Source organism: Lissotriton helveticus, chromosome 1_1 (assembly GCF_964261635.1).
Source record: "Lissotriton helveticus chromosome 1_1, aLisHel1.1, whole genome shotgun sequence".
NCBI classification, from domain to species: Eukaryota; Metazoa; Chordata; class Amphibia; order Caudata; family Salamandridae; genus Lissotriton; species Lissotriton helveticus.
Window position 1 is genome coordinate 68,780,495 of NC_136057.1, and position 12,090 is coordinate 68,792,584.

At 42.1% G+C, this 12,090-nt stretch overlaps 1 protein-coding gene across 2 annotated transcripts in view; it reads left to right on the forward strand.

The window, feature by feature from the left end:
- Positions 1-6,199, forward strand: part of LOC144828241 (uncharacterized) — a 57,404-nt gene extending 51,205 nt beyond the window's left edge. For both annotated transcript variants that reach the window (XM_078686330.1, XM_078686394.1), the window contains one exon: positions 2,319-6,199. In XM_078686330.1, coding sequence (XP_078542456.1) covers positions 3,011-4,651 — 1,641 coding nt within the window. In that variant the 5' untranslated portion in view covers positions 2,319-3,010 and the 3' untranslated portion in view covers positions 4,652-6,199. The remainder of the gene's footprint in view (positions 1-2,318) is intronic.
- The last annotated feature ends 5,891 nt before the right edge of the window (positions 6,200-12,090 follow it).

The following is a 12,090-nucleotide window of genomic DNA, read 5'->3' on the forward strand; positions in this document are numbered from 1 at the left end:
CACGAAACTCCACACTCTACAGGACTTCCGCAAGTGGCAGAGTTTGTTAAATTGCGCTGCTCTCACTGATCTTTAGTGCCAGGAGTTTGTCCCGCATTGTAAAATCAGCATGAGCGGCACTACGCGTCACGCCAGAGGGCGCTGCTGCTTTCTGCCGCTCGAATTGACATTCTAATTGAGTGGCAGCTTCATCAACGAGAACGGCAGATTTCTACACTCAAGTGGTCGCGACCTCCCTAAATTAGAAACCTCACCAGGAGGAGGTCTTGCGCATTATATATTCTCACAAGTGCTCGCCACCTTACCATTGGCGAACCGCTTGTGAAAAAAAACTCAGTTCTGCATCACTTTGTGGAGTTTTTTGGAACTCCGCACCTGTGGGCAAAACTTCGTACGCTCCCCTGGCAGATCGGAATTCTTCCACCACCCCTAGTTTTGAGGCAATAATCTGTTGGACAAACTCCTAACTAGGCCCTATGTCTGCAATAAGTGTTGTAGAAGAAGTGAGATCCATGGCCTTGTGACTATCAGGCCATTATCAGACTTCTGATGAACCCCACAGAGTGAGTGCGCAGCCAGAGGGCAGTAGAGAGACCGAAGGACAGGAAATGAGATAAACTAGAACATGGCAAATATGGAAAGGTAGAAATGCTGCATCACCTGTGGATAACTGGCAACTCCTTCCGATCTTCCAAAGGCCCATCCAGTCACAAAGTGGCATCCTGGGCCCCAAACGGACAAGATCATGCCAGATGCCATGTATTGGTGGAAAAGGGGGGAAAAAGAGTAATATGCACACAGCTGATGCGGGGATATGTCAGGTAAATTATTGGTTGTGATGGATTCTCTATAAGTACTAAATGACTAATATTGTTGAATATTAAATTATATGAATCAACGTTTGTTTGCCTTATCTGCGCTTATAATGTATAGGACAGTCCTTACAGTGAACCCATCGTTCTGTTTGACACAAAAGCCCCGGAAGGAGCTGTATCTTACAGAACTTTATCTACTTTAGAAAGAACTAAAGACTTGCTTTTTAAAATTGTCTTTCAGGGCCAGAACCGGGTGCTGTAAGCTTCACTAGTTTCAGGGAGATAGACAGATGTTATGGCGATAGGAAACCCCCCTCAACTCACAATAATGTTCCAGTCTTCCAGGTTAGAAGAAACCAGAAATGCTTGAACCAAGGGAGCTGTTGAAAGTGTCAAAGGTGGCTTATGAATAGCGGATAAAGACAGGACTTGGCATTTGAGATGATCTTAAGTGCATAGGAAAGGAACGAGAAGAAGTGTATGAATGGAGTTACTTTTGTTGTATACTTCGTGAAGAGTTACTGGAAATTTTACAGCCCTGCCTGATCCATCTCTTTTTCTAAAATCTATTGTTGTTTCAATAAAATCTTGACCATATGCGTCTAACTTAAGCTATACCTCTAGCAGTTGGGTGCCCCGGGAGCGCCCTTACTCTGTAAACCCTGGTAAATCCCCTCCTTTTCAGACATTAATAAGATGTCACCTGATCAACATATCTTTTAGTTAAATATCTGTATATGAAGAAATATTCCTTGCTAAGTTTCAAAGGCGGTAAAGAAGAGGGGGGAGATTTACTAATAATTCTGCACTGTGTTTGCGTCACAAAAAGTGGCACAAAATGGCGCAAAATCTTTTTTCCTAATTTACTTTCCAGCGCTAAACTTGTTTTGCGCTGGAAATAACGTAAAATTAATGTGACACTTTGTGCCATGGGGGCCTGCCAAGGGGGGTGCATGGGGGTTCCCGTGCAACCACCCAAGGTATCTCACGCTAAACCCAATTTACCAAATACAGTAGATAGGGTTTAGTGAGAGTAAACTGCACACTTTTAAACTAGGTGCAAGGAAGGAGAAATGCTTTCATTTCTCCTTCCTTTTCTGACTTTGCATATGTGCTGCACTATTCAACACGCATACAAAGTGGGAAAAGCTTTTCCTCGTGTCTGGCATAGTATTTTGTACAGGAAGGCTGTCCTTCCTGTACAAAACCTATGCTGGACTCACACACACACTATCGCGCTCTGGAGCTAAGGTGTGTGCATGGCGCAGGGCCACTGTAATCGGTGCCAGAGCAAGGGAAAAGGAAGGAGAGAGCCATATCTTTGAAAATATGGTGCTTTCCTGCTCCCTCCCTGTCGTGCAAAGCAGCGCAGCCTCATGGGGGTTGGGAGGGGGGGTTGCGCTGCATTGCGTGGAGAATGTCTTTTACAACCAGTTAAACATTGTGAATTCTCATTCCATTATGTTTCAATTTAGTAATTTTAAATATCTTTACATCCAACAGAAAGCAAGCCTTGAATGTATGAAGAAGCTAATGCTGTAAATCTTCAATAATAGCAGAAATAATGAGCTACAGTATTCAGGAAAACATCAGCGCAGTCGGCGACAGAGAAACCTGCACACAAACTGACAGTAACTGGATGAAGCAGTAAAGGGCAGTTCGGTGGATGTAAGAGACTGAGCTGAGCACCTCCATGACACAAGACGAACAAATAACCTTAGGAAAATTAAGGCAACAACAATAACAAACCGCCTGCTGTATAAACAAATGTCCAATACCAACTTTGATTATGGTATCGGTATGATGTGATTACAACCACAATTCAGTGCTCTGGATGGATTGTAAACTCTTTCTGGCCAAACCACAGCAACCGGAGAAAAGCACAACAGAGTGAAGCCAGACAGCTGACGGCTAAAGGAAAGATAAGTTCTTATATCTACAAAACAAAAGGCTGTTCCAATTTGCACCGGCCGGAAGGAAGATACAACTTTACCCGCAAGCGTGCATAGCCATAATCCAATCTAAAGGCACAATCGGCTACAAAGACACCTTCTACGTATAAGGAGTGTGGCAAATATTTGGTGGCTATTGCATTTTATTGTTAAAACAGAAATCAAACGTGCAAAATACCGCACACATTTAAAGTGTGTGAGAAAAACACAAGTACTTTATCAGCCATATTGGCCCATCAGGAAATGCAGTCATGGGATGTAGACAAATATATACCCGACCCACAGACAGTAACCAAGAAAGAAGAATCATACACATGCAGCGAGAGCTTTAGTTTGTCATCACAACTCAAGCTTCATCAGCAGACGTACACAGGACAAAAACCATTCAAGTGCAGTGAATGTGTAAAGAGCTTTAGTACGTTATCAGAACTACAAATACACCAGCGAACACATACAGGGGAAAAGCCATTCAAGTGCAGTGAATGTGCAAAGTGCTTTAGACACTTATCAACCCTCCAAACACATCAGCGAATGCACACAGGGGAAAAGCCATTCAAGTGCAGTGAATGTGGGAAGAGCTTTAGTCGATTATCAGGCCTACACATTCATCAGCGAACACACACGGGGGAAAAACCCTATCATTGTAGTGAATGTGACAGTAGTTTTAGTTACTCTTCAGCATTAAGGTCTCATCAGCGAACTCACACAGGAGAAAAGCCATTCAAGTGCAATGAATGTGGGAAGAGCTGTGGTCAGTTATCAGACCTAAAAAGTCACCAGCGGACACACACGGGGGAAAAACCCTTTCATTGTAGTGAATGTGACAGTAGTTTTCACAGCTCTTCAGCATTAAGGTATCATCAGGGAACTCACACCGGAGAAAAACCATTCAAGTGCAATAAATGTGTAAAGAGCTTTAGTCACTTATCAAACCTCCAAACACATCAGCGAATACACACAGGGGAAAAACCATTCAAGTGCAGTGAATGTACAAAGTGCTTTAATCGATTATCAAACCTCCAAACACATCAGCAAACTCACACAGGAGAAAAACCCTTCAAGTGCAGTGAATGTGTAAAGAGCTTTAGTCAGTTATCAGAACTACAAATACACCAGCGAACACATACAGGGGAAAAGCCATACCATTGCAGTGAATGTGACAGTGCATTTATTGACTCTTCACCATTAAGGATTCATCAGCGAATACACACAGGGGAAAAAACATTCAAGTGCAGTGAATGTGCGATGTACTTTAGACACTTATCAAGCCTTCAGAGACATAATCAAACACACACAGGGGAAAAGCCATTCAACTGCAGTGAATGTGGGGAGCGCTTTAGTCAATTATCAGTGCTAAAAAGTCATCAGCGAACACATACGGGTAACAAACCCTATCATTGTAGTGAATGTGAGAGTAGTTTTAGTTACTCTTCAGCATTAAGGTATCATCAGCAAACTCACACAGGAGAAAAACCATTCAAGTGCAATGAATGTGGGAAGAGCTTTAGTCAATTATCAGACCTACAAAGACATCAGCGAATACACAAAGGGGAAAAACCATTCAAGTGCAATGAATGTGGGAAGAGCTTTAGTCAATTATCAGACCTACAAAGACATCAGCGAATACACACAGGGGAAAAACCATATGATTGCTGTGAATGTTTGAAGAGCTTTAGTCGGTTATCAACCCTACGAAAACATCAACAAACACACACAGGGGGAAAGCCACTCAAGTGCAATGAATGTGGGAAGAGCTTTAGTCTACTATTAGAGCTACAAAGTCATCAGCAAACACACGGGGGAAAACATATAAGGGCACTGAAAGTGAGAAGGGCTTTTGTCAATTTTCGATCCCGCACAGCCCTCAGTGAATACACTCCTTAATTTAACTCACATGGAAATAATGCTAGAGATGCAGAGATTCCGGAAAGAACTTAAGAACGTCAAAAATAATATTGACCCATCTGAGGACATAGACAAGAGCTGAACAGTGCAGTTATTGTGAGAGGAATGAATTACAGAAAAAGATAAAATTCTAATTATGTGGAACATTGAAATACCAGATGATAGAAGACCCGACTAGCAGTAAAGAAGAAAAACAGATAACAGTATTTGCAGAATTATAAAAGTGTTTGTTTCCAGTGATTGTTCACTTCCGTACACATAGCAAAGTGACATGATGCACCAGGATACACAGTGGAAGCTGAGCACAATGTGGACTAAAAGAAAAGAAACATTGTTGATTTTTATTTGGTGAAGAAGAGATACAAAGTAAAACATTAAATCACACCTGACCACACTACCTGTGAAAGCAACACTGAGCAATACTAGGACTAACAACGGTATTTTCAGCTATCTTGTCGGATTAGTAATAAAACCTATGAACTCAAAACACCCAGAGTGGACATGTTGTCAGGGCTCTGGAGATGGGAAGCTTCATTGAAAAAATGTATGTATTACTGTTAACACATGCCACTGCAGTACATGTAATGAACTAAAGCGAAGCAACAGTGTTCAAGAAATAACCTATTTTTAGATATAAAAGAGCATATACCTTGTTTTTAAGTAACGTTTGCTGCATCTTTTACAGACTGATATCGGTTGATGAATCAGCTTGTGCCTTGGGCCTTATAGCTAAGTGTGACCCGTGGCTCCTCTCCGACTTGGCTCTCTCTGTTAATTCAGTGTCTTGCCAAACTCTACTTTTTACCAGAATTGAACCACTGTAAGCAGCATACTCGGAAGAATGTGGTGAAATAGCGAAAACCCACATCAAAAGCATATATGTGCCAGGACAATCAGTTGCACTCACAGCAACTCGTCTTCCACACTGATTGTCCCTTGTTCTCAAATGTTCTGAAGGATTTGTTGTATGAATGCCAGAAGTGGCAGTGACATTCATGAAGCTAAAGCTAACAGGAGTTTGTGGGAGATGGAGAGGAGGAGAGATAAAGAGAGCGAGAGAGACAAAGAAAGGGGGAGAAAAAGAAAGAGAGAAATGGAAGGAGGGGGAATGGCAAGTGATTTGTATTCACCTTAAAATAGAAGAAGCAGCCAAATACATGTCAATGTGTGACATCACCAGAGAAACGAGCTGAATACCTGTGAATTTATATATTTATTTTTAATACTTATAGACCCATGTCATGCAAATAAACAGGGAACAAGTAAGGAAAATAGTGATGGAACCCATTATCATATGCAAATCGCAATGACGTCACATGTAGTGATGTCACAAGAAGTGATGTCGGGCCTCATAATAATTTTCACGGAAAAGGTTGACGGCCTGTTTTAAAAACAAAAAACAAGAAACATAAAATAATGTAAAAAGAAGTTTTTGGTTTCAGTTTTTATACATCATGTGTTTTTCCCACTATCGGTTTGTAACTAAACTCGGAATTGACTGAAAGTGTAAATATTTTTAAACAGATATGTGGAACTTGAAAATTACATTTTTAAACAGTTCGGCAAATGAATAAAATGTGCTTTAATTTGCTTTTGTTTCCTGACGTTCTTTATCCAGCCCCTAAGCCCCAAAGTGTTTCACATTTACAGTGTTTTAAGCAATAGAAGGGCTAATTTTGTCTAGTTCTCTGTTCCTCTCTTGCGCTACTCACACAAATAAATAAAGGGGACGCTGCTAGTGGGACGGAAAGTTACTAACACTCTGAGGCCTGTGTTTGCAGATGCAAGAAGCAAAGTGACATTTCCCAGTCGCAGGCTAAGGAGCTAGGTGGAACTGAGTCCCTTTTCTAGATAATAGGGGGGGACCCCATCAAACTGTGTCAACCCCCGACAAGTGCCGTGCTGATAAAGCAAAAGTGAATTTGAGTACTTTACGATGAATTGAAATGAGAGGAAGAGAAGAAGAGAGCGAGGTGCAGGATGTATTAAAGAAAATGAAAAAAAAGACACTCAAGACTTTACCCTGTTTGTGTACAAGCATTTTACGTAAACAAGTTGTGCTGTGCGTTTTGAACATGCTGTCACCCCCCTTTGTATGTAAATGAGCTTCTGTAATCAGAAACCCCAGTCAACCATCCCTTCTCACGCGGATGATAAATGTGAGCACTGTAAGGTAATCACAGACAAGGGCTACATTGAGAAATAATCAGCTTCTAAGTCACACAGCTGTTGTTATGTAGTTCTTTATTAGTTTTTTTAATTTACTTTAATTTGCAGCAATTCTCCAGGTTACTTTTTCTCAGTATATTGTTTTAGATCGCTCTTCGCGCTCCATCAGTTAAACGTGAGGTTTGATGTAGGATTTGTTGCAGGTGTTCCTAGACCATGTCCCAATCCCTTTGTCCTTGATTTGTTGGCATGTGTTGTGTCCGCACACTTTTCTAGGATGGGCCTTCTCAAGGTAGAAGGCCCTGTAATAGGAATAATGAATCAGACAGATATGAAATTGTATGTAAACAAATATGTGCCTTTCAGTTATCAGGCATCACCAGACTCACATCTACACATGTAATTGAGCACCAGACTAAAGTGACTCCTCCCTGTATAAATATGTGCCATCAGTAATCGGGCTGATGGTTCTGCTGAGGCTCACAGTAAATACAGTTTCTGGGATTGCGCTCATTGGCCTAAATTTTAATTGCTGAAGTTTCACACAGTTTCGCTGATGCGCACAGCTTATAAGGTTTGTGAATATTGCGCATTGTAAGCAGATCACTGAAGTTCACCCTTAAGTTATTTATTTTATTTTATTTAGAGAGTTTTATATAGCGCGAACTTGACCCGTGGGTATCAGAGTGCTGCACATAAAGTTATACATTATGTAGAGCTGTACTTCACATATAAAGCAATTACAACTAATAGAATGAGTGAGGTAGATAAGTCTAGGGTGTCCTCTACTCGAATAACATAAACATTCTCAATAATATATTGATTGAGGTATATAAGTGTCGTATAACCTGAGATTACCATATAAATACTGTAAATACGTGTCGAGCTAACTATTAAACATTTCTCGTTGAGATGGGGTAGTATCGATATAAGTCAATAGAAACTCCTGGCATATGACCAAGGATTTGTATGGGAAAGTCAGTGTTCCTGTACAACGTGCTCATCATCGCTCTTTATTAGTGAGATCTTCTTCCTGGCTCAGGGGACTGAGTCTCCTCCAGGATTGAGTCTCCTCCAGTTTCTTGGTGACGACTAGATCACATCTTTTTTATGTCAGGAACTTGCTCATTAGGAAGATCTTAGTTTCCCTTTTGAACCTTGTTGTGTCTGTAATTTTTCTGATACTTGGAGGAAGCGAGTTCCATAATCTGGGGGCTGCCCCTGTGAACGCTCTGTCATAAGTTTTCTTTTTCCTGAAGATAGGTGGTTTCAGCATCAGCAGATTCGCGCTTCTTACTGGTCTGTCTCCACCAGACAGCTCAATCTTCTGGCCAGGTATTTGGGTGTTTTGTAGTGAAGAGCTTTGTGGGTGACACATGCCATTTTGAAATGGATTCTGGCTTCGTATGGTAGCCAGTTTAATGCTTTTAGATGCGGGGAGATGTGGTCAAATTTCCTCGATCCGGTAAGGAGTCTTGCTGCCGCATTGAGGCATGCTTTCAGCGGGGCTGTGGAGATTTTTGGCAGGCCTGCTAGGGATGTACAGCCATATTCAATCCTTGAGATTACTAACGATTGTATTGCTAGTTTGAGGTCTGCCGATGCGATGAATGGTTTCACTTTTCTTAGGTAATTCAAGTGAAAGCGAGCGTTCTTTGCCATTGAGTTGATGTGAGCTTTCATGTCTAGGTTCTTGTCTAATGTGATTCCTAATGATTTCGCTGAATCCACTAACGTAGGGGTACAGTTTAGAGCTGTGATCAGATTGGTCCATTCTTTTGTCTCTAGATACTTCTTTGCGGATGCGATTAAAAGGAATTCAGTTTTTTGTGCATTGAGCTTCAGGTGGTTACTTGTCAGCCAGCTTAATGTCATTTTCAAGGCTCCATTCATTAACTTGATGTCTTCCAGGGATTCTATCCTTAAGTATACTTGTGTGTCGTCCGCGTACATGTGATAGGATATGTTAGAGTTTCGGAGGATTTCTGTCAGGGGTTCGACGTACAAGTTAAAGAGTGAGGGAGAAAGTGTCGATCCTTGGGGGACTCCGATTGAATTCGGGCATGATGTGGATAGCATCTGGTTGACCCAGAATCTTTGTGATCTGTTATGCAGGAATGATTCAAACCATTTCAACACCGTTCCTGTCATTCCCATCCTATTGTGAAGTCTTTCCAGCAGTTTTTCATGATTTACGGTGTCGAAAGCCGCTGACAGGTCAAGGAGGACTAGTAGACACGTCTTATTGCAGTCAAGGGCCTGTACTGCGTCGTCAACAATGTGCAGGATCACTGTTTCCGTGCTGTGTCCTGTTCTGAATCCTGATTGACAGTCGTCCAGCAACCTAAACTTTGAGATGTGTTGGCTCAGTTGGTTCTGTAGGCATTTCTCAATTAGTTTGGCCAATATTGGAATATTGGTAACAGGGCGGAAGTTGTTAGGATCTGCTGGGTCCATTGTAGGTTTCTTGATGATCGGGACAACTTGGCCCGTTTTCAAGCAGTCTGGAAGGATCCCTTGCGATAGGGAGGCGTTTATTATTTTAGTCCAAATTGGGATGATGACGTGGTTTATTTTTTGTAGACATTTGGCGGGGAGAGGGTCATTGTAGTGGTTATTCGGTTTGATATCCGCAAGTGTTTTGGCGATGACGGTCTGATCGTAGGTCTCGAAGGTGTCCCAATGTGCTTTATTTTTCGCTTCATTGTGTTTGAGTGTGGTTGTGGCAATGGTCAGATCTTGTGGTTGTCTGTGCAATTGGTCTGCTGCCGCCTTGAGCTCTATTTCCAGCTTGGTGGCCTTCTCTGTGAAGAACTTTGAGAATTCTTCACAGCTTATCTGGGTTATGGTAGTTTCTTGAGCCAATTTTGCTAATTTGTTGGATTGCTGCCTAAGAATTTCAAATAGTTTCCTTGGTCTATTTTTGGCGTTGTCCAGTTCCGAACTAATATATTCTTTTTTGGACCTAAGGATCTTTTTGTTGTATTCTTTTCTGATTTTTCTGAGTGATTTCAGTTCATGCGTTGATGGGTGGTCTCTCCATTTTCTTTCGGCCATTCTTAGTTTCCTTCTATCATCGTTCAGTGATTCGTTGAACCATGGGTTCTTGTCTTTTTCCGAGCCTCTTTTCAGTTTTAGTGGCATGGTGGTGTTAACTATGTTTGCTACAGTTGTAGTGTAGTCCTCCGTTAGTTCATTCACATTCCTCAGGTTGTTTGGTGGCTTCAAATCTTTCTCACAATATTCTACTAGCTGCTCCATGTTCTGTTCTTTCGTGTTCCGAGTCCACTTTTTGCGTTTGACGGGCTGAGATTTCTTTTTCCTTTCCTGTGTTGGAATCAGGAAGATGATGGCATGGTGATCCGACCAATCGCATGGCGTAACTGATTGGACACTTATGTTCTTTTTCCTAGATAATATCCAGTCCAGTGTGGCTCCTTTTGCGTGCGTTGGCTGTGTGCAGACTTGGGAAAGATTTAGTTCATCCAGGAAGTCTTTTAGCGCGATGATCTGTTTATCTTTCTTGTCTTCCCAGTGCAAGTTGAAGTCGCCCAGGAAAATGTCGTTGGAGTGGGTGTTATTGTTATCAGTTATAATCTAATCAAGTTGTAACTAGGTCAAAACATAGTACGTACATAACGCAAAATGTCAATGACCCTCCCTTCTTGTTCACATCTCCAGGAATCTCCTCCGTCATGGCTGAAGTGAAAGAAGGTTTTCACACATTATGCTCGTGTCTGTGGCACTTCCTTAAGCGCAGAGAGGAAAGCCTCATTGTTAATGCATTGTTTGGGCTCTGAGGGACAAGAATTCTTTAAACACCTTCCTGAACTCTCTGATAGTGACTCTGCCACTCTTAATGAATATGAGATCTGCTTCAAAAAGTTGGACTTGCACCACCTTCCCAAAGTGAGTACTGTCCTTGGATGATATCACTTCGGGAGAAGGATGCAAAGGCAGGATGAGTCGGTCGAACAGTACATAACTACCTTGTGCAAATTGGCTTCCACGTGCAATTTTGGTGCAGCTTTAGAGGAGCGCTTAAGAGATCAGTTCATGTTGGGATGCGCCCTCGACAAAACGAGAGACTCCCTGTGGCAAAAACAAGAGCCATCGCTTCAAGAAGTGCTGACCATAGCCAAAAGTCACTAGCATTCAAAAGCGTGTGTTGATATTATACCCAAAGACAGTTTAGGTGATAAAAATGAGAACATTGATGTCAAGGTGGTGGTGGATAGATTCATTAAACCCAAACCGAGCACCACTTCAAAGCCCTTTAACACAAAGAATGTTCAGGTGAAGTGCTTCAGGTGAGGAAACCCTGGCCATATGGCCAACTTTAAAGACCGCCCAGGCTGGAAGGCCATGAGAAAAACTTGTGAGAGAAAAGGTCACGTCTCAAAGAGCTGCAGAACCGGCAACAAGCATGAAAAAATCAGGGAAGTTGAAGTTTATGAAGAAGAATTTGAAGGAATCAATATTCTCCCAGTCACAGGGCCCTCAGGAGGTAGTTTTGATCAATGATACTCCCGTGAGCATGCTCTTCGACTCTGGGGCTAAGATACCTCTAGTCCCCAAAACATTTCATGAGCGTTATCTGCTGTGCAAAGTCACCCTGTTGAAGCCAGACATTAGACCAAAAGGTTAAGGTGGAGTGACTATTGATTTGCTGGGTTATTTCTGGGGCACACTTGACTTCAAAGGGAGAGTCATCCCTGGTAAAATCTATGTCTTGATGAAGCGGGACTCGCTCATAAGTTGGTCCCATCAATGTGATCTACATATCTGCCTTGATCCTAATGAGAATCCCTCTGTCTGCGTAAAGGACTTACCACCATTTAGGGTTGTTAGTAATGCTAATCGAGATTGGATCAAGGAATTCCCTGAGGTCTTTGCTGGTGAGCTGGGTGTGTCTCAAAACTATATACATCGGATAAAGGCCAAATCTAGCGCTGTTCCAAAGACAGCTAAGATTAGGAATGCATCTCTGTTAGTAAGGGAGAGCATGAGAGTTGAATTAGACGATCTCTTAGCCAAGTGTATCATTCAAGAAGTTGAAGCAATGGAGTGGGTCTCTCCTGTTTTTATGGCCCGCAAAGCCAATGGGGAGGCCAGGCTTTGTGTCGGCTCGAGGGAGCTCAACAAAGCAGTTATTGTTGATCCTTACCCTTTACACAACATAACTAAAATGCTGTGTTCTCTTGAGGGGGCAAGGCATTTTTCATCCTTGGACTGGACCTCCGCCTATC